The 17,944-nt window shown below is 43.6% G+C and overlaps 1 protein-coding gene and 1 non-coding gene across 8 annotated transcripts in view; both read left to right on the top strand.

Annotated features, from left to right (window-relative positions):
* The window catches only part of Rnf214 (ring finger protein 214), a 54,262-nt gene that overhangs the window by 27,697 nt on the left and 8,621 nt on the right, over window positions 1-17,944 (top strand). For 6 of the 7 annotated variants that reach the window (XM_076925010.1, XM_076925013.1, XM_076925008.1 and 3 more), the window contains 8 exons: window positions 12,068-12,164; window positions 12,388-12,476; window positions 14,314-14,404; window positions 14,602-14,700; window positions 15,596-15,972; window positions 16,091-16,223; window positions 16,629-16,733; window positions 17,016-17,111. In XM_076925010.1, coding sequence (XP_076781125.1) covers window positions 12,068-12,164; window positions 12,388-12,476; window positions 14,314-14,404; window positions 14,602-14,700; window positions 15,596-15,972; window positions 16,091-16,223; window positions 16,629-16,733; window positions 17,016-17,111 — 1,087 coding nt within the window. The remainder of the gene's footprint in view (window positions 1-12,067; window positions 12,165-12,387; window positions 12,477-14,313; window positions 14,405-14,601; window positions 14,701-15,595; window positions 15,973-16,090; window positions 16,224-16,628; window positions 16,734-17,015; window positions 17,112-17,944) is intronic. The other variant, XM_076925012.1, reaches the window with a different exon arrangement.
* LOC143439472 (U6 spliceosomal RNA) lies at window positions 6,775-6,880 on the top strand. Its single transcript, XR_013107695.1, has one exon. It is a non-coding gene; the product is annotated as a U6 spliceosomal RNA (small nuclear RNA).

The following is a 17,944-nucleotide window of genomic DNA, read 5'->3' as shown; positions in this document are numbered from 1 at the left end:
CAGCGCAGGCAGAGGAAAATTTCAAATATCATCATACAGGTTAAGAGCAGTTGTGAACTACCCATGCCAGCACACATACAGAGGAAGCTGAGCTGGGGGACAGGGCAGGCTGAGTGCTCAGGTCTTTCTCTGAAGGGTTAAAATGGCTAGAAAGGAGGTAGAGTCAGAAAGTGAGGAGCCCCATGCAGCCCTCATCCCTGTGATCTCAGCACTGGGGAGCTGGAGCAGGAGAACCAGGAGTTAGTCAAGGACATCCTTGCGGTATATCCAGTTTGAGTCAGCCTGGATTACACCAGACTGTCTCAAAAAACCAAATGCTACAGTAAAGCAAAACCCAAACAGAGCCGAGTATATTGTGAAAGGTAGCGAATGAGGGCACAGCCAGATACTGTAAGTGGGTGAGGCTGATGGAGGAGGCGAGAAGACTACAGAGGGATGCTGATACTGTAAGTGGGTGAGGCTGATGGAGGCAAGAAGACTACAGAGGGATGCTGATACTGTAAGTGGGTGAGGCTGATGGAGGCAAGAAGACTACAGAGGGATGCTGATACTGTAAGTGGGTGAGGCTGATGGAGGCGAGAAGACTACAGAGGGATGCTGATACTGTAAGTGGGTGAGGCTGATGGAGGTGAGAAGACTACAGAGGGATGCAGATACTGTAAGTGGGTGAGGCTGATGGAGGCGAGAAGACTACAGAGGGATGCTGATACTGTAAGTGGGTGAGGCTGATGGAGGCGAGAAGACTACAGAGGGATGCTGATACTATAAGTGGGTGAGGCTGATGGAGGAGGTGAGAAGACTACAGAGGGATGCTGATACTGTAAGTGGGTGAGGCTGATGGAGGAGGCGAGAAGACTACAGAGGGATGCAGATACTGTATGTGGGTGAGGCTGATGGAGGAGGCGAGAAGACTACAGAGGGATGCAGATACTGTATGTGGGTGAGGCTGATGGAGGCGAGAAGACTACAGAGGGATGCTGATACTGTAAGTGGGTGAGGCTGATGGAGGTGAGAAGACTACAGAGGGATGCTAAGACACTTAGGGTCAGGACCTTTTGTATTCTTTTTCTTTTGGACACAGTCTTATATAGCCCAGGCTAGCCTTGAACTCAGTATGTATGTAGTTGAGACTGCCATTCCAGGCATGTGTCACTATGCCCTGGGCCTTTATATACTAGTAGTTAGCAAGGACTCTAGATAACACTTGTTTGTTTCTATTTTGTCTATCAGTATTCACTAAGCCAGAAATTTAGGCAAAAATATATTTATGTGATTTATTTTAAAAATAACATAATACTTATATGTCAACATAAACAGTTGCTTCACAGATTAAATTGGTTTAAGTTTTTATAAAAAAGAAACTTAAGTTTTTGTAAATTTCATTGATTACAAGTGTTTTTGTTGAAGTTTGGAGAAAACTGTAGTACACAGGTAAGCTAGAAGACCAAGAGGTATTTTAATGGCATCTACACAGGACTGTAGGTGTTCTTTGACATGTAAAGCTTGTCACCTGGTCACTGTGTTAAAAGTTAGCTATGAAGTGGAACTGAATTTGATAATTGTTTTGAACTACTCTATCCAATGTTAAAGTTTGTTAGGGGGTGGGGAGTGGGGTGGGTGGTGGTGAAGTATGCCTGTGACTGTACCGTTGGGCTGTATTCCCAGCCTGGTTTTGTTAGTTTGAGACAAGGTCTCTCTGTTGACAAGGCTGGCTTTATTTACTCTGTAGCCCAGGCACAGTTAGACCTTGAGATCCCCAGATGGAGCCTCCAGAGTAGCTGCAGTCACAGCCTTGTGCACAAGGCCTGCTGGTTTGCCTTCTTGCTGTTTTGTTTAGTTTGCTTTGTGAAACAGTCTCACTTTGAAGTTACTGCTGACTTGGAGCTTGCCATGTAGATCAGGCTAGCCTCAAACTGGGGCATTCCTTCTGCCTCTGCCTCCAGAGTGCTAGGGTATAGATATGTATATACCACAATGCCTTAAAGCTTGAATGGACCTCTTACTTACTTAGTCAAGGCTTAACTTTTTTTCTGTACTTTTTTTGGGTTAATAAATTAAATTCCCAGATCAACAGGGAGAAAACACGGTTTATTTGTATGTGCGGTGTGTATATACAGGAGAGAACTACTAGGACTAGTAACTTGAAGGGTTAGACTCTGGGGTTCTTTGTCATCTTAGGGAAAGGTAAGAGGAGAAAAGTGCTTTTAGGGAAAGTGTGTGTGTGTGTGTGTGTGTGTGTGTGTGTGTGTGTGTGTGAGAGAGAGAGAGAGAGAGAGAGAGAGAGAGAGAGAGAGAGAGAGAATGCACTCAGATGTCATCAGCAGGAAAACCATCCACCTCCTTTAAGAGAGGGTCTCTTTGGCCTGGAGTTCACCACTTAGGCTAGACTGGCTGGCTAGTGAGCCCCAGGGATCTATTGCCTTCCCGACCTAGTGCTAGGAGTACAAGAGTCTACTCCAACGATGGCTATCCTGGACTCACTTTATAGACCAGACTGGCCTTGAGCACCTACCTCTGCCTCCTGATCAGGGTTTTTATGTCAGTTCTGCTGATTAAAGACAGGAGTTTGAGCTTTCTTTGAGGGTGCTTTCCAGCTGAGTCATCCTGCATTCCAGACATGATTCCCTGGAGAGTTGGGGTGACAGGCACTTAGAGGGTGGTTTGTGGAGATAACGTGAACCTTCAGTAGATGAGAATGTCTGTGGGCAGAGAGGTGGTTTAGTCTGTAACGTGCAAGAACATGAGGGTCTGAGCTGAGATTTTCAGCAACTACTAAATGCCAGGGATGGCGGCACATATCTGTAATCCCAGGGCTGGGGGTGGGGTCAGTGAGGCAGGAAGATCCTGTGGCTCATTGGCCAGCCAGCCTAGCAGAGTGATAAGCTCCAGGTCTATGAGAGACCCTGTCGTCTGAAAACCTCAGGGTCTGGGACTGGGGAGGTGGTCCATGTTTCCTGGACAACACAAGACCTGAGTTTGTATCCCCAGCACTCGTGTGAAAGCCTGGCTTGGCCTTTAGCATCTGTAACACTCCCCCAACCCCACACTGGGGAGGGGCAGAGAGATCTGTAACCCCCCCCCCAGCCCCCACACTAGGGGAGCAGAGAGAGAGGCAGATCCCTGAAGTTTGCCAGCTAGATGGCCTAGCTAATGTTTGAGCTGTAGATTCAGTGGAGAGACCCTGTTTAAAAACTAACATAGAGAAAAGAAGAGGAGGGCACCTACCCTCTCCCTCTGGCCTCCACGTGTACTGGATGCGCCATTAGGTCTTCTAAAGAAGAGGCTTGTTATCTTCCTTCTGGGAGGAGAGCCACCGTGAGCAGTTTATGAAGTTCTGCTCTCTGCAGGTTGCCGCTTTAGCTCTAGTAAGGGAAACTTCAAGACACTCCCCCCCCCCCTTGCAGCTATGGAGTCTCAGTGTCTCTTAAAATAATCTTTATATCCATTGAATGGGCCCATAGTTGGTTTGATAGCACAGTACATAATTTATTAAATATTGCCCCAACCTTTTGTAGGAATTCCAAGTGTTGATAGAGTTTTTATACAAAAATGTAAAAATCTCAGGCTAGAATGATAGTTCAGCAGTTAAGACTGCTTGCTGCTCTGTAGAGGACCCCAGTTCAATTCCCAGCATGCACATAGAGTGGTTCATGACTGCTTGGAGCTCCAGCTCCCAGGCCTCCATGACCATCTTCATACGTGTGACATACATACACATAAATAAAAATAAAACTTAAAGAACAAGCAGACACTTCACCAGAAAATAAAATGGCTAAAATCAGAATACAAAAGCATATATTCTATTAGTCACAAGAGTGAGGATACTGTCACATGTTATGTATTCTCAGGAAAATTCCAGTGTCAGTTCATCAAAGAATGAAAATGAAAAAAGTAAATACCTTTTTAGCTGTCTGTCCTGTCTTGTTCATCTATCCCTCCCTCTCCCTTTCTTATTTATTTTTGGATTTTTGAGGCAGTTTCTCTGTGTAGCCCTGGCTGTCCTGGAACTCATTCTGTAGACCAGGCTGGCCTCGAACTGGAGAACTGCCTGCCTTTGCCTCCCCAGTGCTGGGATTACAGGTGTGCTCTACCACCACCTGGCTTGCTTACTTGTCTGTCTGTCTGTCTGTCTGTCTGTCTCTCTCTGTTTTAAAATGTCTAGCACATTGAGGCTACTCTTAAAGATGTTGAATCAGTGAAGAAGTTATCCCAGTAGTGTTTTTCTTTAGTCATTCTGTGTATGGTTGCCTTGTTCTGAGACACTGGTTTCAAGCTCAGCTTGGTGGTTTTAGCCTATGTTCTTGGTACTGCAGAAGCAGAGGCAGGATGATCTGGACTTCAAGGTCAGCTTCCTATACATAATGAGTTTAAGGCAAGCCAGAACTGCACGAGATCTGTGCTGGAGCACTCACACACACCAAAAAGAAAGGGAACGATTTTATAACAAGATCTCAAGATCAGGAAATCACCTTTGACTTAACTCTCCGCTGGTTTTAATCCGGCTTCGCTTCATTGCTCTCATCTATAGAATTATTATAGAATGTACCGTAATTCTGCAGAAAGTCCTTAGGTTGAGGCCTTAGAGTCCTAACTCTTATCTGTGCCTCTAACAGTCAGAGGTATTTCATGAGACACTTGACATTGGCTCCCTTATTCCAAGGAAGTATTCCTGCTGCCACTTGTCCAGGGAAAACGATGTTTAGTTTTGTTTTTGAGTCAGAGTCTCATTATGTAGGCCTGGCTATATAGACTAAGCTGATCTCAAATTCACAGAGATCCTCCTATCTCTGCCTTCCAAGTACTGGGATTAAAGGTGTGTGCTTTAGTTTCTCTGAGGAAAGTTGTTTTAACGTCCAAGTGATCATTGGCATTTCTAAAGCTCTTACTATTTGTTAGAGACTGTCTTAGGTATTCCCCATGTCATACTCTATGGAATCAAGGCAGAGAAAAACTCACTAGCCAGGTAGTGCAGAGTAGTGAGGCTGGGAGTGGAACCCAGTTGGCCTCAGTTCCAGAGCCTGTGGCTTGCCTGGCTTACCTTCCTCTCGTGTCTGACTGCATCACTTTTGTCATTAGCTTGTGTTAGTCACACAGAGGCACTTGTTGTGGCATTATTTACAATTGTGAAATTGAAGATAACAAGGAAGGAGCTGGAGGCATGGCTCTGCTGTCACTGGTGGCTCTTCCAGAGGACCCATTTGGCTGCTCAGTCCCTTACTCCAGTCCTGGGAATCTAGCGCCCTCTTCTGGCCTCTAGAGATACTTCATTCACATGTTGCACAGGCATACATAAAGGCAAAACACCCATACACACATATGCACACACCCACAGTAAAAATTAAAGTTCACTTAGTCAGCCAGATTTAAAAAAAAACAACAACAACAACAAGGAAAATCTTAAGCTGGTAATGGTAGATCTACATAATGGACAGCAATTTCTATCTGTTTTTAAAAAAATTGTTAGATTTATTATTTTTATGTATATGAGTATTTTGCTTACATGTATATCTGTGTACCACAAGCATGCTTGGTGCTCATGGAGGTCAGAAGAGGGCACCAGATCTTCTAGAACTAGAGTTATAGACGATTGTGAACCACCTGTGGGTGTTGGGACCTGAACCTGGGTCCTCTGCAAGAGCATCTAGTACTTTAACTACTGAGCCATCTCTCTATGCCTGGACTGCCATTTCAAATCACAAGTTTTGTTTTGTTTTTGTTTGTGTTTGTATGTGTATATGTGTGTATGTGTATATGCATTCACACATGTACATGTGTATGCATATTACATATATATTATATATATCTTGTATATTACACATATACACATACATATATGGGGGACTTTTTTAGTGTTTAAACATCTTAGTGTGTGTGCCTGTGTGCATGTGTTTATGCACTGCATGGATGTGAGGGTCAGAGAACAACTCACAGTCTCAGTTCTTGCCTTCCTTGTTTGAGACTGGATCTCTTTGTTGTTTTTGTCAGCTAGCCTATAAGCTTCCAGGTACTCCTTCCCATCTCTCTGGAAGAGTGCTGTGATTACAGGTACACACTACTGCCTGCTGCCCTGGCTTTATCTAAATTCTGGGCATTTTCATTTTCATGCTTGCATGGCCAGTGCTTTACCTACTGAACCATCTCCCTAGCTTCCCCACCCCCTTGTTTTGCCTTTTGAGACAGGGTCTTACCCTGTAGTTCAGGCTAGCTATAGAACACAATAGTCCAAACTAGTGCCAATTTCATGGAAATCCTTCCACCTTAACGGCCCTGGTATTGGGATTACAGATGCAACCCACCCATTCCTGGGAGTAATAGTAGAACCTTTTATGTTCAGTGTGGTTGTGAGAGGCTGAGCTTAAAATTCAAACTTAAATAAGATTTGGGGGCTGAAGATATGACTCAGTAGTTAAGAGCACTTGCTGCTCTCACAGGATATGGGTTCTGTTTCCAACAGCAGCAGGGTACCCAACAGTGGTTTATAACTGCAATTCCAGAGCATCTGATACCCTCTTCTGGCTTCCTGGACACTGCGAGAATGTGATGCTCAGGCAAAAACAGTCATGCTCATAAAAAATAAAATAAATGAATCCTGCTAGGGTGTGGTGGCACATGCCACCCAGGTAACTCAGTAACCCAGAGGTACAGGCAGGTTGATCTCTATGAATTTGAGGCCAGCCTGGTCTACAGAGCACATTCTTGGCTAGGCATGGGTATGTAATGAGACCCTGTCTCTAAGAAGTAAATGAATTTATCTTAACAAAAAAAATTTAATGTTTGCTTCTTAGGCAGCACATATACTAAACTTAGGACGATACAGAGAAGATTAGCATGGTCCCTGTGCAAGGATGACACGCAAATTTGTGAAGTGTTCCATATTTTTTGAAAAATTAATATGGGCAGAAGCTACAGTTCAGTTTTTTGGTGTTTGTTTGTTTGTTTGGTTTTTCGAGACAGGGTTTCTCTGTATAGCCCTGGCTGTCCTGGAACTCACTCTGTAGACCAGGCTGGCCTCGAACTCAGAGATCCACCTGCCTCTGCCTCCCAAGTGCTGGGGTACAGTTCAGTTTTATAGTACTTGCCTAGCACAGACAAGACCCTAGGTTCAATTCCAGCAATGCTAACAAACAAACAAACAAACAAAAAACAAATATTGTTAGTTTTCGTATGGTAGATATTTTATTAAAAACACTGTGTTTTTTGAGTCAGAGTCTTATACTTTAATTCAGTCTGGACTGAAGTTCATTATGTAGTCTAGGCTAACATCAAACGCATAGCAAATCTTCTGCCTCAACCTCCCAGCTGCTGGGGTCACAAGTGTGAGTCATCACATATAACTAATTCTTCACATGTGCTTTCTCAGTTAGAAAGTAGTGACATACGCTTTCTCATCTCAGCCATGATGCAAATACTATTGTTTTTATAAATGGAGAAATTGATGTCTACAGAGATTAAGTGTCTTGTCGTATAAACAGTACCAAACGGTTGGGAACTCTATATTAATTATTTTTGTTTTCTAAAATTTTTAAAATTTGTGTGGCTTTTATGATAAAGAGTAAAGCTAAGGGGCTGGAGAGATGGCTCAGCAGTTAAGAGTACTGATTGATTGTTCTTCCAGAGATCCTAAGTTCAATTTCCAGCAACCACAGGGTGGCTCACAACCATCTGTAATAGAATCTGATGCCCTCTTCTGATATGTCTGAAGATAGCAACAGTATACTTACATAAAACAAATAAATAAATCTTTAAAATAAATAAAGTTAATTTTAAAAAAATATAAACATATCAAGACCTGCAATAAGCCAAGATTGCATAATGTGATAGAATTTATTAATTTTAACCCCTGATACCCAAAAACTATGTATGAGGAATAATAGAAGTGTAGGTTTGAAAGAACTCAGACAGACTTTAAAACTTGAGCTGGGCATTGCATCTCATCTGGCTACTCCTAGCACTTGGGAGACTGAGGCAGGAGAATTGCTGCAAGTTCTACTCCAATCTGGGCTACAGAATGAGGCTGGCAAAATCAAAAGCCAGAAGACATCTACTGGATTGTTTCCTGCCTAAAGCTGGAACTGGTGTGTGTGCTCTTTTTCTTTTGTTGTTTTGTTTCATTTTGTTTACACTTACTTACTCTGTGTGTGTGTGTGTGTGTGCGCACACAGCATAGCACACATGTAGAGGTTAGAGGACAATTTTTGGAATTAGTTCTTTCCTTTTACCATGAGAGTTCCAAGGATTGAACTTAGGGCTTCAGACTTGGTGGCAGGCACCTTTACTCTGTGAACAATTTTGTTTTGTGTGTATTTTACATGGCGTATTATTTGAAAATATGATGGTTATGTTATAATGTAGCTAGTATATAAGAAAGCTGAGTATTTTCTATCACTGTTTAGAAACTTACCCATTTATTTCCCATTTATTTAATTTTAATTTTATGTGTATGGGGATTTTCCCAGCATATATATCTGTGAATCGCTTGTATATAATGCCTGGGAAGCTAGAAGAGGGTGGCGGCAGTTTCCTTAGAGTCAAAGTTAGATGGTTGTGAGCCAACATGTGAGTACTGGAAACCAAGCCCAGCTCTTCTGGAAGAGCAGCCACCTCTCCAGCCTCTGCCAAGTTTTTTTTTTTTTTTTTTTCATTAATAAAAATGTTATTACACTTATTTATTTATTTAGCCTCTGCCAATATATTTTTGTTAATAAAAATGTTACTACACTTATTTATTTATTTTATTTATTTATTTATTTATTTATTTGGGTGTGTGTACTGGCTAGTTTTATGTCAGCTTGACACAAGCTAGAGTCATTTGGGAAGAGGGACTCTCAATTGAGAAAATGCCTCTGTAGTTCATTTTCTTAATCAGTGATGTGGGAGGGCTCAACCCATTGTTGGTGGCCGCACTCCTGGACTGGTGGTCCTGGATGCTATAAGAAAGCAGGCTGAGCAGGCTAGTAAAGAGCATTCTTCCACGGCTTCTTGTCAGTTCCTACCTGACCCTGTCAGGGATGGACTGTGATGTGGGAGTGTAAGCAGAATAGACTCTTTCCTTCCTAAATTGTTTATGGTATGATGTTTTATCATAGATGATAGAAACGCTAACTAAGCCAGTGTGTATGTATGCAAGCACGTGTGCAGAGGTCAGAGGGCAGCTCGCAGAAGTGGGTTCTCTCCTTCCCCTGTGTGGGTTGTGGAGATTGAACTCTGGTCATCAGACTTAGCAGCAAACACCTTTACCCACTGAGCGTCTTGCCAGCCCTTCCTGCTCATTTGTGTTTTCTGATCATAGTTCTCTTGTGTGTGGATGCCTGCTGTGGGCAAACGCCTAAAGGGGAAATTTTTATGTTTGTGAATATGTGGAATTTCCTATAGGTGTAAGGGGATTTTCTGATGTAAGTATGTTCATATATAAATACATATGTAGTTGACATATGTATTTAGTAAAAGACAGATTGTTCCTCGAGCATCTATCAGCTTCAAGGATATCGCCAGACACAGAAGGCAACTGTCTGTCATGCTATCCTATAATTAGCCCACTGTCAAAGAAAGCATGGGAAACTAGGTGGGACATTGCTGTACTCCACAAAGTGTTCCACACATCCTTTTTTATTTTTAAGATTTATTTATTTTATGTATATGAGTACACACTGTAGCTATCCTCAGACACACCAGAAGAGGGCATCAGACCCCATTACAGATGGTTGTGAGCCACCATGTGGTTGCTAGGAATTGAACCCAGAACGTCTGCAAGTGTTCTTAACCTCTAAGCCATCTCTCCAACCCTGTTCCATACATTCTTATGTGAGAAGATTCCAGCTTTGGAGGCTTATGTGTTTGCCACGAAGTTATAGCTACCTAGAAGTTTTTAAAGAACAGCTAGAGAATTCTTCATGTGACAGAAGTTAATTTGGAGACCATGTGGCACACCTACTCAAGTCTGTTAGAACAGAACTTGTCAGTAGAAATCAGATGCAGATTTATGTCAATAAGTGAATGAGTGTGTATGTAGCAAACATACCCAGAATCTCAAATAGAGGGCAGGGATGTGTGGAGGAGAATTGGGTCATAAACAAGACTATGTGAGAGAGTGAGCCTTAGACACTTGTGTTAGGAGAACTGTTTCTGGGGCTGGAGAGATGACTCCACAGCTGACCGTGCTGAAGACTCCGGGTCAGTCTCCAGTACCCACAGCTCACAGCCTTTGTTACTTCAATCCCAGAGACTCCAAAGGTAGCAGGCATACATGTAGTACACAGCCATACATTCAGACAAAACCCCTATACATATAAATGAAAAAAATTAAATTAAAAGAATTGCTGCCTTTTGCTGGGCATGGAAACTGTCTTACTTAGGGTTTTACTGCTGTGAACAGACACCATGACCAAGGCAACTCTTATAAGGACAACATTTAATTGGGGCTGGCTTACAGGTTCAGAGGTTCAGTCCATTATCATCAAGGCAGGAACATGGCAGCATCCAGGCAGGCATGGTACAGGAGGAACTGAGAGTTCTACATCTTCTGAAGGCTGCTAGCAGAATACTGACTTCCAGGCAGCTAGGATGAGGGTCTTAAAGCCCACATCCATAGTGACACACCTACTCCAACAGGACCACACCTTCTAATTCTGCCACTCTGTGGACCAAGCATATCCAAACCATCACAGTAACTCATATTTAAATCCAAGCAATGGGGAAGCAGGAACAGGAGGATTGCTGTAAGTTTGAATCTAATCTGGGCAACATAGGGACCATATCTGAAAAAAAAAAAAAACAAAAACTAAAACTAAAAAAGATGTGTGGTGATGCAAATGTCTGGTTGCAGTACTCAGAAAGCAGAAACAGGTGGGTCTCTGTGACATTTTGGCCAACCTGGTTTATCTATATAGCAAGTTCCAGGACAGCTAGAGCTACATAGTGAGACCCCGTCTTTAAAGACAAAACAACAAAACCAACTAAGAAAGAAAGAAAAAGAATGAATTGTGCTTTAAATATTTAAGGTTATCAAAAAAGAACAATAAAATCATTTCTCTCAATAGAGAAAACCAGGAGCATTTCTCTTAGTGTGTAACTCTTCCCAAACTATTTTCTTTTACCTTTTTAAAATGCATTGTAGAAAACTTAAAACATCTTCATTCCAGTCTTACTACGAACCTGAGTAGTCCATGCTTTTAGCTCACAGTCAAGTGTAATATGAGACAGTTCTCCTGGTCTATTCCACAGTGGCTTCTTTAGTCCTGAGTAAGAGGGTCAACTGTCCCAGTTTAACACAGAAAGACTTATCTCCTAGGAGATATTTCAGTGCTAGGCAAACCAGAACAGTTAGTCACCTTAATCCTGAAAGTGAATATCACCAACCCTAGCGATAGGAGTTGGGGTAGGATGCATTTTAAAACAGAAGAAATGGATAAAAATGAGAAGTGCTAGGTATGATGGAGATACATATTCTTTTTTGAAACAGAATCTCACTCTGTAGCCCAAGCTGGCCTAAAACATAGTTGTGTAACCTAGACTGTCCTTAAATTTGTGACAATCCTCTTGTCTTAAAACACTCAATACTGGAATTACTACCAAAACCTGCCACACCCAGTTCATATCTTCCTTTTGAAGAATTTTATTGTAGTTATGGAAATGCAGAGATCTGTGAGCTAGCTAGTAGTAAGTGCTGCATTGATTGTATGTTAGAGGTAAGTATTAACTGGCCCAGGATTTGGTCCTGTGTTCTTCACTGCCCACATTGAAAGACTCACTGAGAGGTAAAAGGAACACCATAAAGGTTTTGAATGCTCTGAAAATATGGGACATGTGTCTCATAGGGATTTTGTTTCTTTGAAACAGGGTCTCACATTGTAGTCTAGGCTGATCTAGAACTCAAAGCAATCCATCTGCCTTAGCCTTCCAGGGACTAGGATTATGGGCATGAGCTACTGTGCCCAGCTAGGTTTGGGCTCGAAGAGACACCCTTTTGGACACGAGGTAACTTTATTTGAGCAAGTAGAGAAGTGAACATGTCCTCTGTAACAAACTCCATTTCCTTCCTTAACTTTGTTCTTGGCTTCTCATTGTGCAGAGAAGTGTGGGAAATGGAACTGGATAGACTCAAGAACCAGGATGGTGAAATCAACCGGAATATTATGGAAGAGACAGAGCGAGCCTGGAAGGCAGAGGTAAGAAGAGACAGTGTCTTCAGAGCCTAGGCCTTGTGCTCCCAGCTGCTGTACAGTTTTGGTAGAGGAGAATTAGAAGCCTGGAAGCATTTGTTCTAAGTACAGGCAGTTTGTGATTGTAAAGTTAACAAGTTCTCTCTCCCTCTCTGACTTCTCCCTATCTCTCTCTCTGGTGTGTGTGTGTGTGTGTGTGTGTGTGTGTGTGTGTGTGTGTGTTCCTTAGATCCTGTCACTAGAGAGCCGTAAGGAGTTGCTGGTGTTAAAACTGGAAGAAGCAGAAAAAGAAGCAGAACTTCATCTGACTTACCTCAAGTAAGTCCCTCTAAAGCCTAGGTCGGCAGGCCTGGCTTGCATCTGTCTTCACAAGACTCTTAAGGCCTTATCTGTGTGTGTACCTGTAACCGGATTTCTCTTCTGTATTCTTTCTGTACTTTCTCACTCTTTACTCTTCTTATAGTTTTATACTTTTTATTACTGTATTTCTGTTTGAGTAAATACTCTTTGCTAAACCATCAAAGTATAATCTAGGTCTTGGGAGCTTTGTTTCTTCCATGGCCGTTTCTCCTCTGTCTGGCCCAGGATTTAGAGGATCTCTGTAGCATTTTCAGGCAGGCAAGAAACCTCTTGGTGGGATGACGTAATGAACCAGGCATGGTGTTACATTCCTGTGATCACAGTACTTGGGAGTCTGAGGCAGTAGAATTGAAAGTTCCAGGCCAAGATGGTCTACACAGGAGACCCTGTCTCAGACAGAAAGGTAGCATGACTTATGTGAAGCAGATGACTTAGAATCTTGAGTTTCCCTAGCATTTGCTCCCACCTCTTTTTTCAAGAACCATTACCCAACAACTGTTTCTCAGCATAGAACTGGAGGTTAGGGCAAAAACCCAGGCTCTGGCAGCCCTGCCACTCATCCCAGTATATCAGTTAAAGAGATTAGTGATGGGGAAAAGCAGAGAAGATCCAATCAATGTGGCCACATTGGGAAGAATAATAAAGGGACCCAGAAATGCCAGAAATACCTTTGGAGTACCAACATGAGCTTTAGGTTCATCTGTTTATATAAGGTCTTTTTATTCTTATTTGTGTGTGTATGTTTGAGTGTATGTACACGTGTACAGGTACCCACAGATGGCAAGGGTGTCGGATGCCCACAGTTGGAGTTATAGGCAGTTGTGTAGTGCTCAATGTGAATGCTAGGAACCAAACTTCCTTCTTCTGCAGGAGCAGCAAGCACTATTGACTGCTGAGGCATCATCTCTCCAGTGCTAGGGCTTTGCTGGAGATAGGATTTTGTGTAGTCAGGCTGCCTGGAACACTTGATTCTTCTCCCTCTACCTTCAGAATGTTTGGTTTATAGGTTTACATCACCATGTGGCACTGAAATTCAGGTTTGAAGAGAAGAGATATTGGGGCAAGGGACAAGAGGTGTAAATAATTAACCAGTGTGGCTCAAGATTACTCTCATTGATATTCGTCTCGGTACTTGTTCTGAAGAAGTCCCATAGATGTCATCATGTGAAGGGATTAGTCTGTTTCCTACAAGATGACCCCCTTCTACTCTAGGGTACAGGCTAACCCTCATGGGTGATTGCCCTCATCAGGACGGTGCAGTCTTTCCTTGGGAATTTTATTTCTCCTGGAATCCCTGGTGACTGCAACTTTAGGACAGGTGTCTCTGTGCCATCATCATCAAAAGGAGAGGGAATTATAGGTTAGGTACTTGCTGATAAGTAACACTGGTTAGCTAAGTGACGTGCCTGTGCAGAGGCCAGCACACTGAGGCACAAAGAGGAGACACACAAAATGAAGGCAGAAGTGCTGAGCTGCCATCTTTTAGTTACCACGAGACCAAGTATGGAGGCAGTGCTTTTTGGCCCAAACTATTTCTAAACCTGTATTTTCCATAAATCGAGAATTGATTGTCAGTCAGGGATGGTGGCAGTGAACAGCTTTAATCCCAGCATTTGGGAGGCAGAGGTAGGCATATCTCTGTGAGTTCAAGGCTAGCCTGGTCTACAAAGCAAGTTCCAGGACAGTTAAGGCTACACAGAGAGAGCCCTTGTTTTGAAAAACAAACAAATAAACAAAGGATTGTTTGATTATTGTTTTGTTTTATGAATTCTATGAATTCTTTGTGATTTGAAAGGTCAACTCCTCCAACACTAGAGACAGTTCGTTCCAAACAAGAGTGGGAGACAAGACTGAACGGAGTTCGGATAATGAAAAAAAATGTTCGGGTAAGTGTAGTTAACAGTGATGATCAGCCAGCCCCAGTTTGTGCTAAGCTCTCCTGTCAGTAGGTTGGTAGGTAGCCGTTTGCACTGCTGCACAGAGCTGCTCCACTCTGCTGTGGGTTTATAAGAGTGGCAGCTTTCTTCTGAGGTCCACTTAGCCTAGCAGTAGAAGACAGTCCTTTCTCTTCCCTTTGTTCCAGGACCAGTTTAATAGTCATATCCAGCTGGTGAGGAATGGAGCCAAGCTCAGCAGCCTTCCTCAGATCCCTACCCCGACGTTGCCTCCACCACCTTCAGAGGTAAGAGGCTGGCTCTGAGGAGTCCCTCCTGTGTGGATTGCTAACAGAATCTCAGTTGTCTGCTTGTTCTTTTTACGAAGACATTGGGACCATCATTTAGTGCCAGGGTGGAAGAGCTGCTCACCAATTTCTGCAGTTTTCTCTCTTTAAAAAAAAATGGTGGTTGTTTTTGCTGTTGTTGTTGATGTTGTTTTGATTTGCTGGTAGTTTTGACTGTCCTGGAACTGTGTAGACCAGACTGGTCTCAAACTTACAGAGATCCGCCTGCCTCTGCCCCTTGAATGCTAGGATTAAAGGCATGTACTACCACCACCCAGCTTCTAAAAAATTTTTTATATGTGTCTATATTTCCATAATGTATGTGTGAGTGCATGCTTGTATACATGTGCACGTGTGGTGTGTGTGTGTGTGTGTATGTTCCCATACACTTTGGCCAGAGGTCAACTTTGGGTTACTTTCTATCTTTTAGGGGTTTGTTTGTTTGTTTGAGACGAGGTGTTACTCAGTATGAGTAACTCATTATGTAGACCAGGCTGGCCTCAGACTCACAGAGGCCCAGCTACCTCTGCTTTCTCAGTGCTGGAATGAAAGATACATATTACCACACCTAGCCTGTGTACCTTACTTTTTGAGACAGGGTTTCTTGCTGAACCTAGAGCTCAGGGCTTGGCTAAACTGGCTAGCCACCGTGGGGATCTGCTTGTCTCTGCCCCTACAGCATTAGTGTTACAGATGTACGCCCCGCTATAGGCGTTTATGTGGATGTTGGGATGTGAACTCAAGTCCTTACGCTTGCAAGGCAGCTGCTTTACCAACGGAACCATCTCCTTATCCTTTCTCCAGTTCCTAATCTTCTCTCCCATCTCTTTTGTCGTCTACCTCTTCCCGTCTGCAGGCAGATTTCATGCTTCAAGTATTTCAGCCCAGTCCGTCTCTGACCCCTCGGATGCCCTTCTCTATTGGGCAGGTCACTATGCCTATGGTTATGCCCAGTGCGGATCCTCGATCTTTGTCTTTTCCAATCTTGAACCCTGCCCTTTCCCAGTCCAGCCAACCTTCCCCACCTCTTCCTGGCTCACATGGGAGAAATAGCCCAGGCTTGGGTTCTTTGGTCAGCCCTCATGGTCCACACATGCCTCCTGCTGCCTCCATCCCGCCTCCCCCAGGCTTGGGCGGTATTAAGGCTTCTACTGAAACTCCCCGGCCCCAACCAGTAGACAAACTGGAGAAGATCCTGGAGAAGCTGCTGACTCGGTTCCCACAGTGCACTAAGTAAGTGTCATCAGGTGTCAGTTCCAGTCTGTCAGAGAAATGCTTACGGTTTGAAATAAGGTTGTGTGGATGGTCCCAGGAAATGTAATTTTCTCTCCCTGACATTGTTTGTCCTCAGGGCCCAGATGACCAACATTCTTCAGCAAATCAAGACAGCACGTACCACCATGGCGGGCCTGACCATGGAGGAACTGATCCAGCTGGTAGCTGCACGACTGGCAGAGCAGGAACGGGTGGCGTCAAGCACTCAGGTAAGAGGAGCCTCAGGGAGAGAACTTAGGCCTGCCGAGAGCTTGAGGAAGAAGCCAACCAGAAGATCTGGAAGTGAGGAGATCAGAGCAAGGAGTATCTATCTGCTCTGCTTTTTTCATCATTAAAAGTGAATTTTTTTTTGTGCTTTTTTTTTATTTATTAAATTTGTGTGTGTGTGTGTGTGTGTGTGTGTGTGTTGTGTTGTGTTGTGTGGAAGTTGGAAGACAACTTGTGGGAGTCCATTTTCTTCTACTATGTGAGTTCCAGGAACTGAACTCAGGTCGTCAGGCTTACGTGCAAGCACCTTTATCCACTGAGCCGTCCTGCTGGCCCCAATTTCTTTTTTGATACATGCTCTGTTCCTCAGACTCTCTCCCTCACTTTGAAATTATTTCTACCCACAGCCACTTGGTCGGATCCGGGCTTTGTACCCTGCTCCTCTGGCCCCAATCAGTACCCCAATGTTCTTGCCTTCTGCCCAAGTTTCATACCCTGGAAGGTCTTCACATGTAAGACTCTTTGCTTTTAACACTGGGATGTGGAGAAGCACAGGGTGAGGAGGGAGTGGGTTCCAGGTAAGAATCTAGAGGAAACCATTATCTCCACAGCAGGGTTGTCTGCAGCCCTACATGGAACATGCTGCAAGTGCTTTAGGCAAGAATCTAAGTTAGGACTTGTATCTCTTGCTGAAAAATAGTTTTGCTCCATGGAACAAACGGATGGAGTCATGGGCATAGCAGGCAAGGTGACCCGGAGCTTGGCTGGCTATGACAAGCCTTCTTGTCCCACAGGCTCCACCCACTTGTAAGCTGTGTCTGATGTGTCAGAAACTTGTCCAGCCCAGTGAGCTGCACCCGATGGCCTGCACCCACGCACTGCACAAGGAGGTAGGTATTGTATATCACTTTGGGCTCTACTCTGACGCTAAGGTAATTTTTCTTGACTAGTTTACTAGGTTGATGCTCATCATTAGTATGTAGTCACAAAGTTTTCAGTCACCTGTGGCCTCGCCATCAGCAGAGCTCAGAATCCGCAGCCAGAAGCTCATGGGTTTTACCCTGTTCTCTGCAGGTGACTCATAGGCAGCTTTTCCTTAAACACTGAGAACTTATTTTCTTGCTTATATTTTGCTTGAGCTGAGGAGGAATGATAGGGCCTGAATAGGAGATTAGTAACTGCAGTACCAGAATAGTTTGAAGGCGTGCCATCTTCACTGACAGACTCCAAGGTAACCCCTGCAGCAGCAGGTGACTCCTTCTATTTATTGATTGATTGATTTATTGATTTATTGATTTTTCAAGACAGGGTTTCCCTGTGTAGCCCTGGCTGTCCTGGAACTCACTCTGTAGACCAGGCTGGCCTCGAACTCAGAAATCCACCTGCCTCTGCCTCCCAAGTGCTGGGATTAAAGGTGTGCGCCACCACTGCCTGGCCAGGTTAACTCCTTCTTAACCATTTGATTTCGTTCATTTTTTTTTTTTCCAAGTAGAAACTGGGTTAACATCTAAATTCTTTCAACTCCTTATGTAGGTAAGAATGACCTTGAACTTTTTTAACCTTGAACTTCTGATCCTCTTGCCCCCACCTCCTGTGCTAAGAATACAGGTGTGTGGCCCCATACCTGGTTTATGTGGTGGTGTAGATTCGACCCATGGCCCTCTGCATGCTAGGCAAGCACTCAGAGCTCTGCCTTTAGCTCTGCTTTACTTTTACAAACTGA

This window comes from Arvicanthis niloticus, chromosome 26 (genome assembly GCF_011762505.2).
Source record: "Arvicanthis niloticus isolate mArvNil1 chromosome 26, mArvNil1.pat.X, whole genome shotgun sequence".
Taxonomy (NCBI): domain Eukaryota; kingdom Metazoa; phylum Chordata; class Mammalia; order Rodentia; family Muridae; genus Arvicanthis; species Arvicanthis niloticus.
Note: the sequence above shows the minus strand (reverse complement) of the source record. Positions and strands in the feature narration are given on the sequence as shown.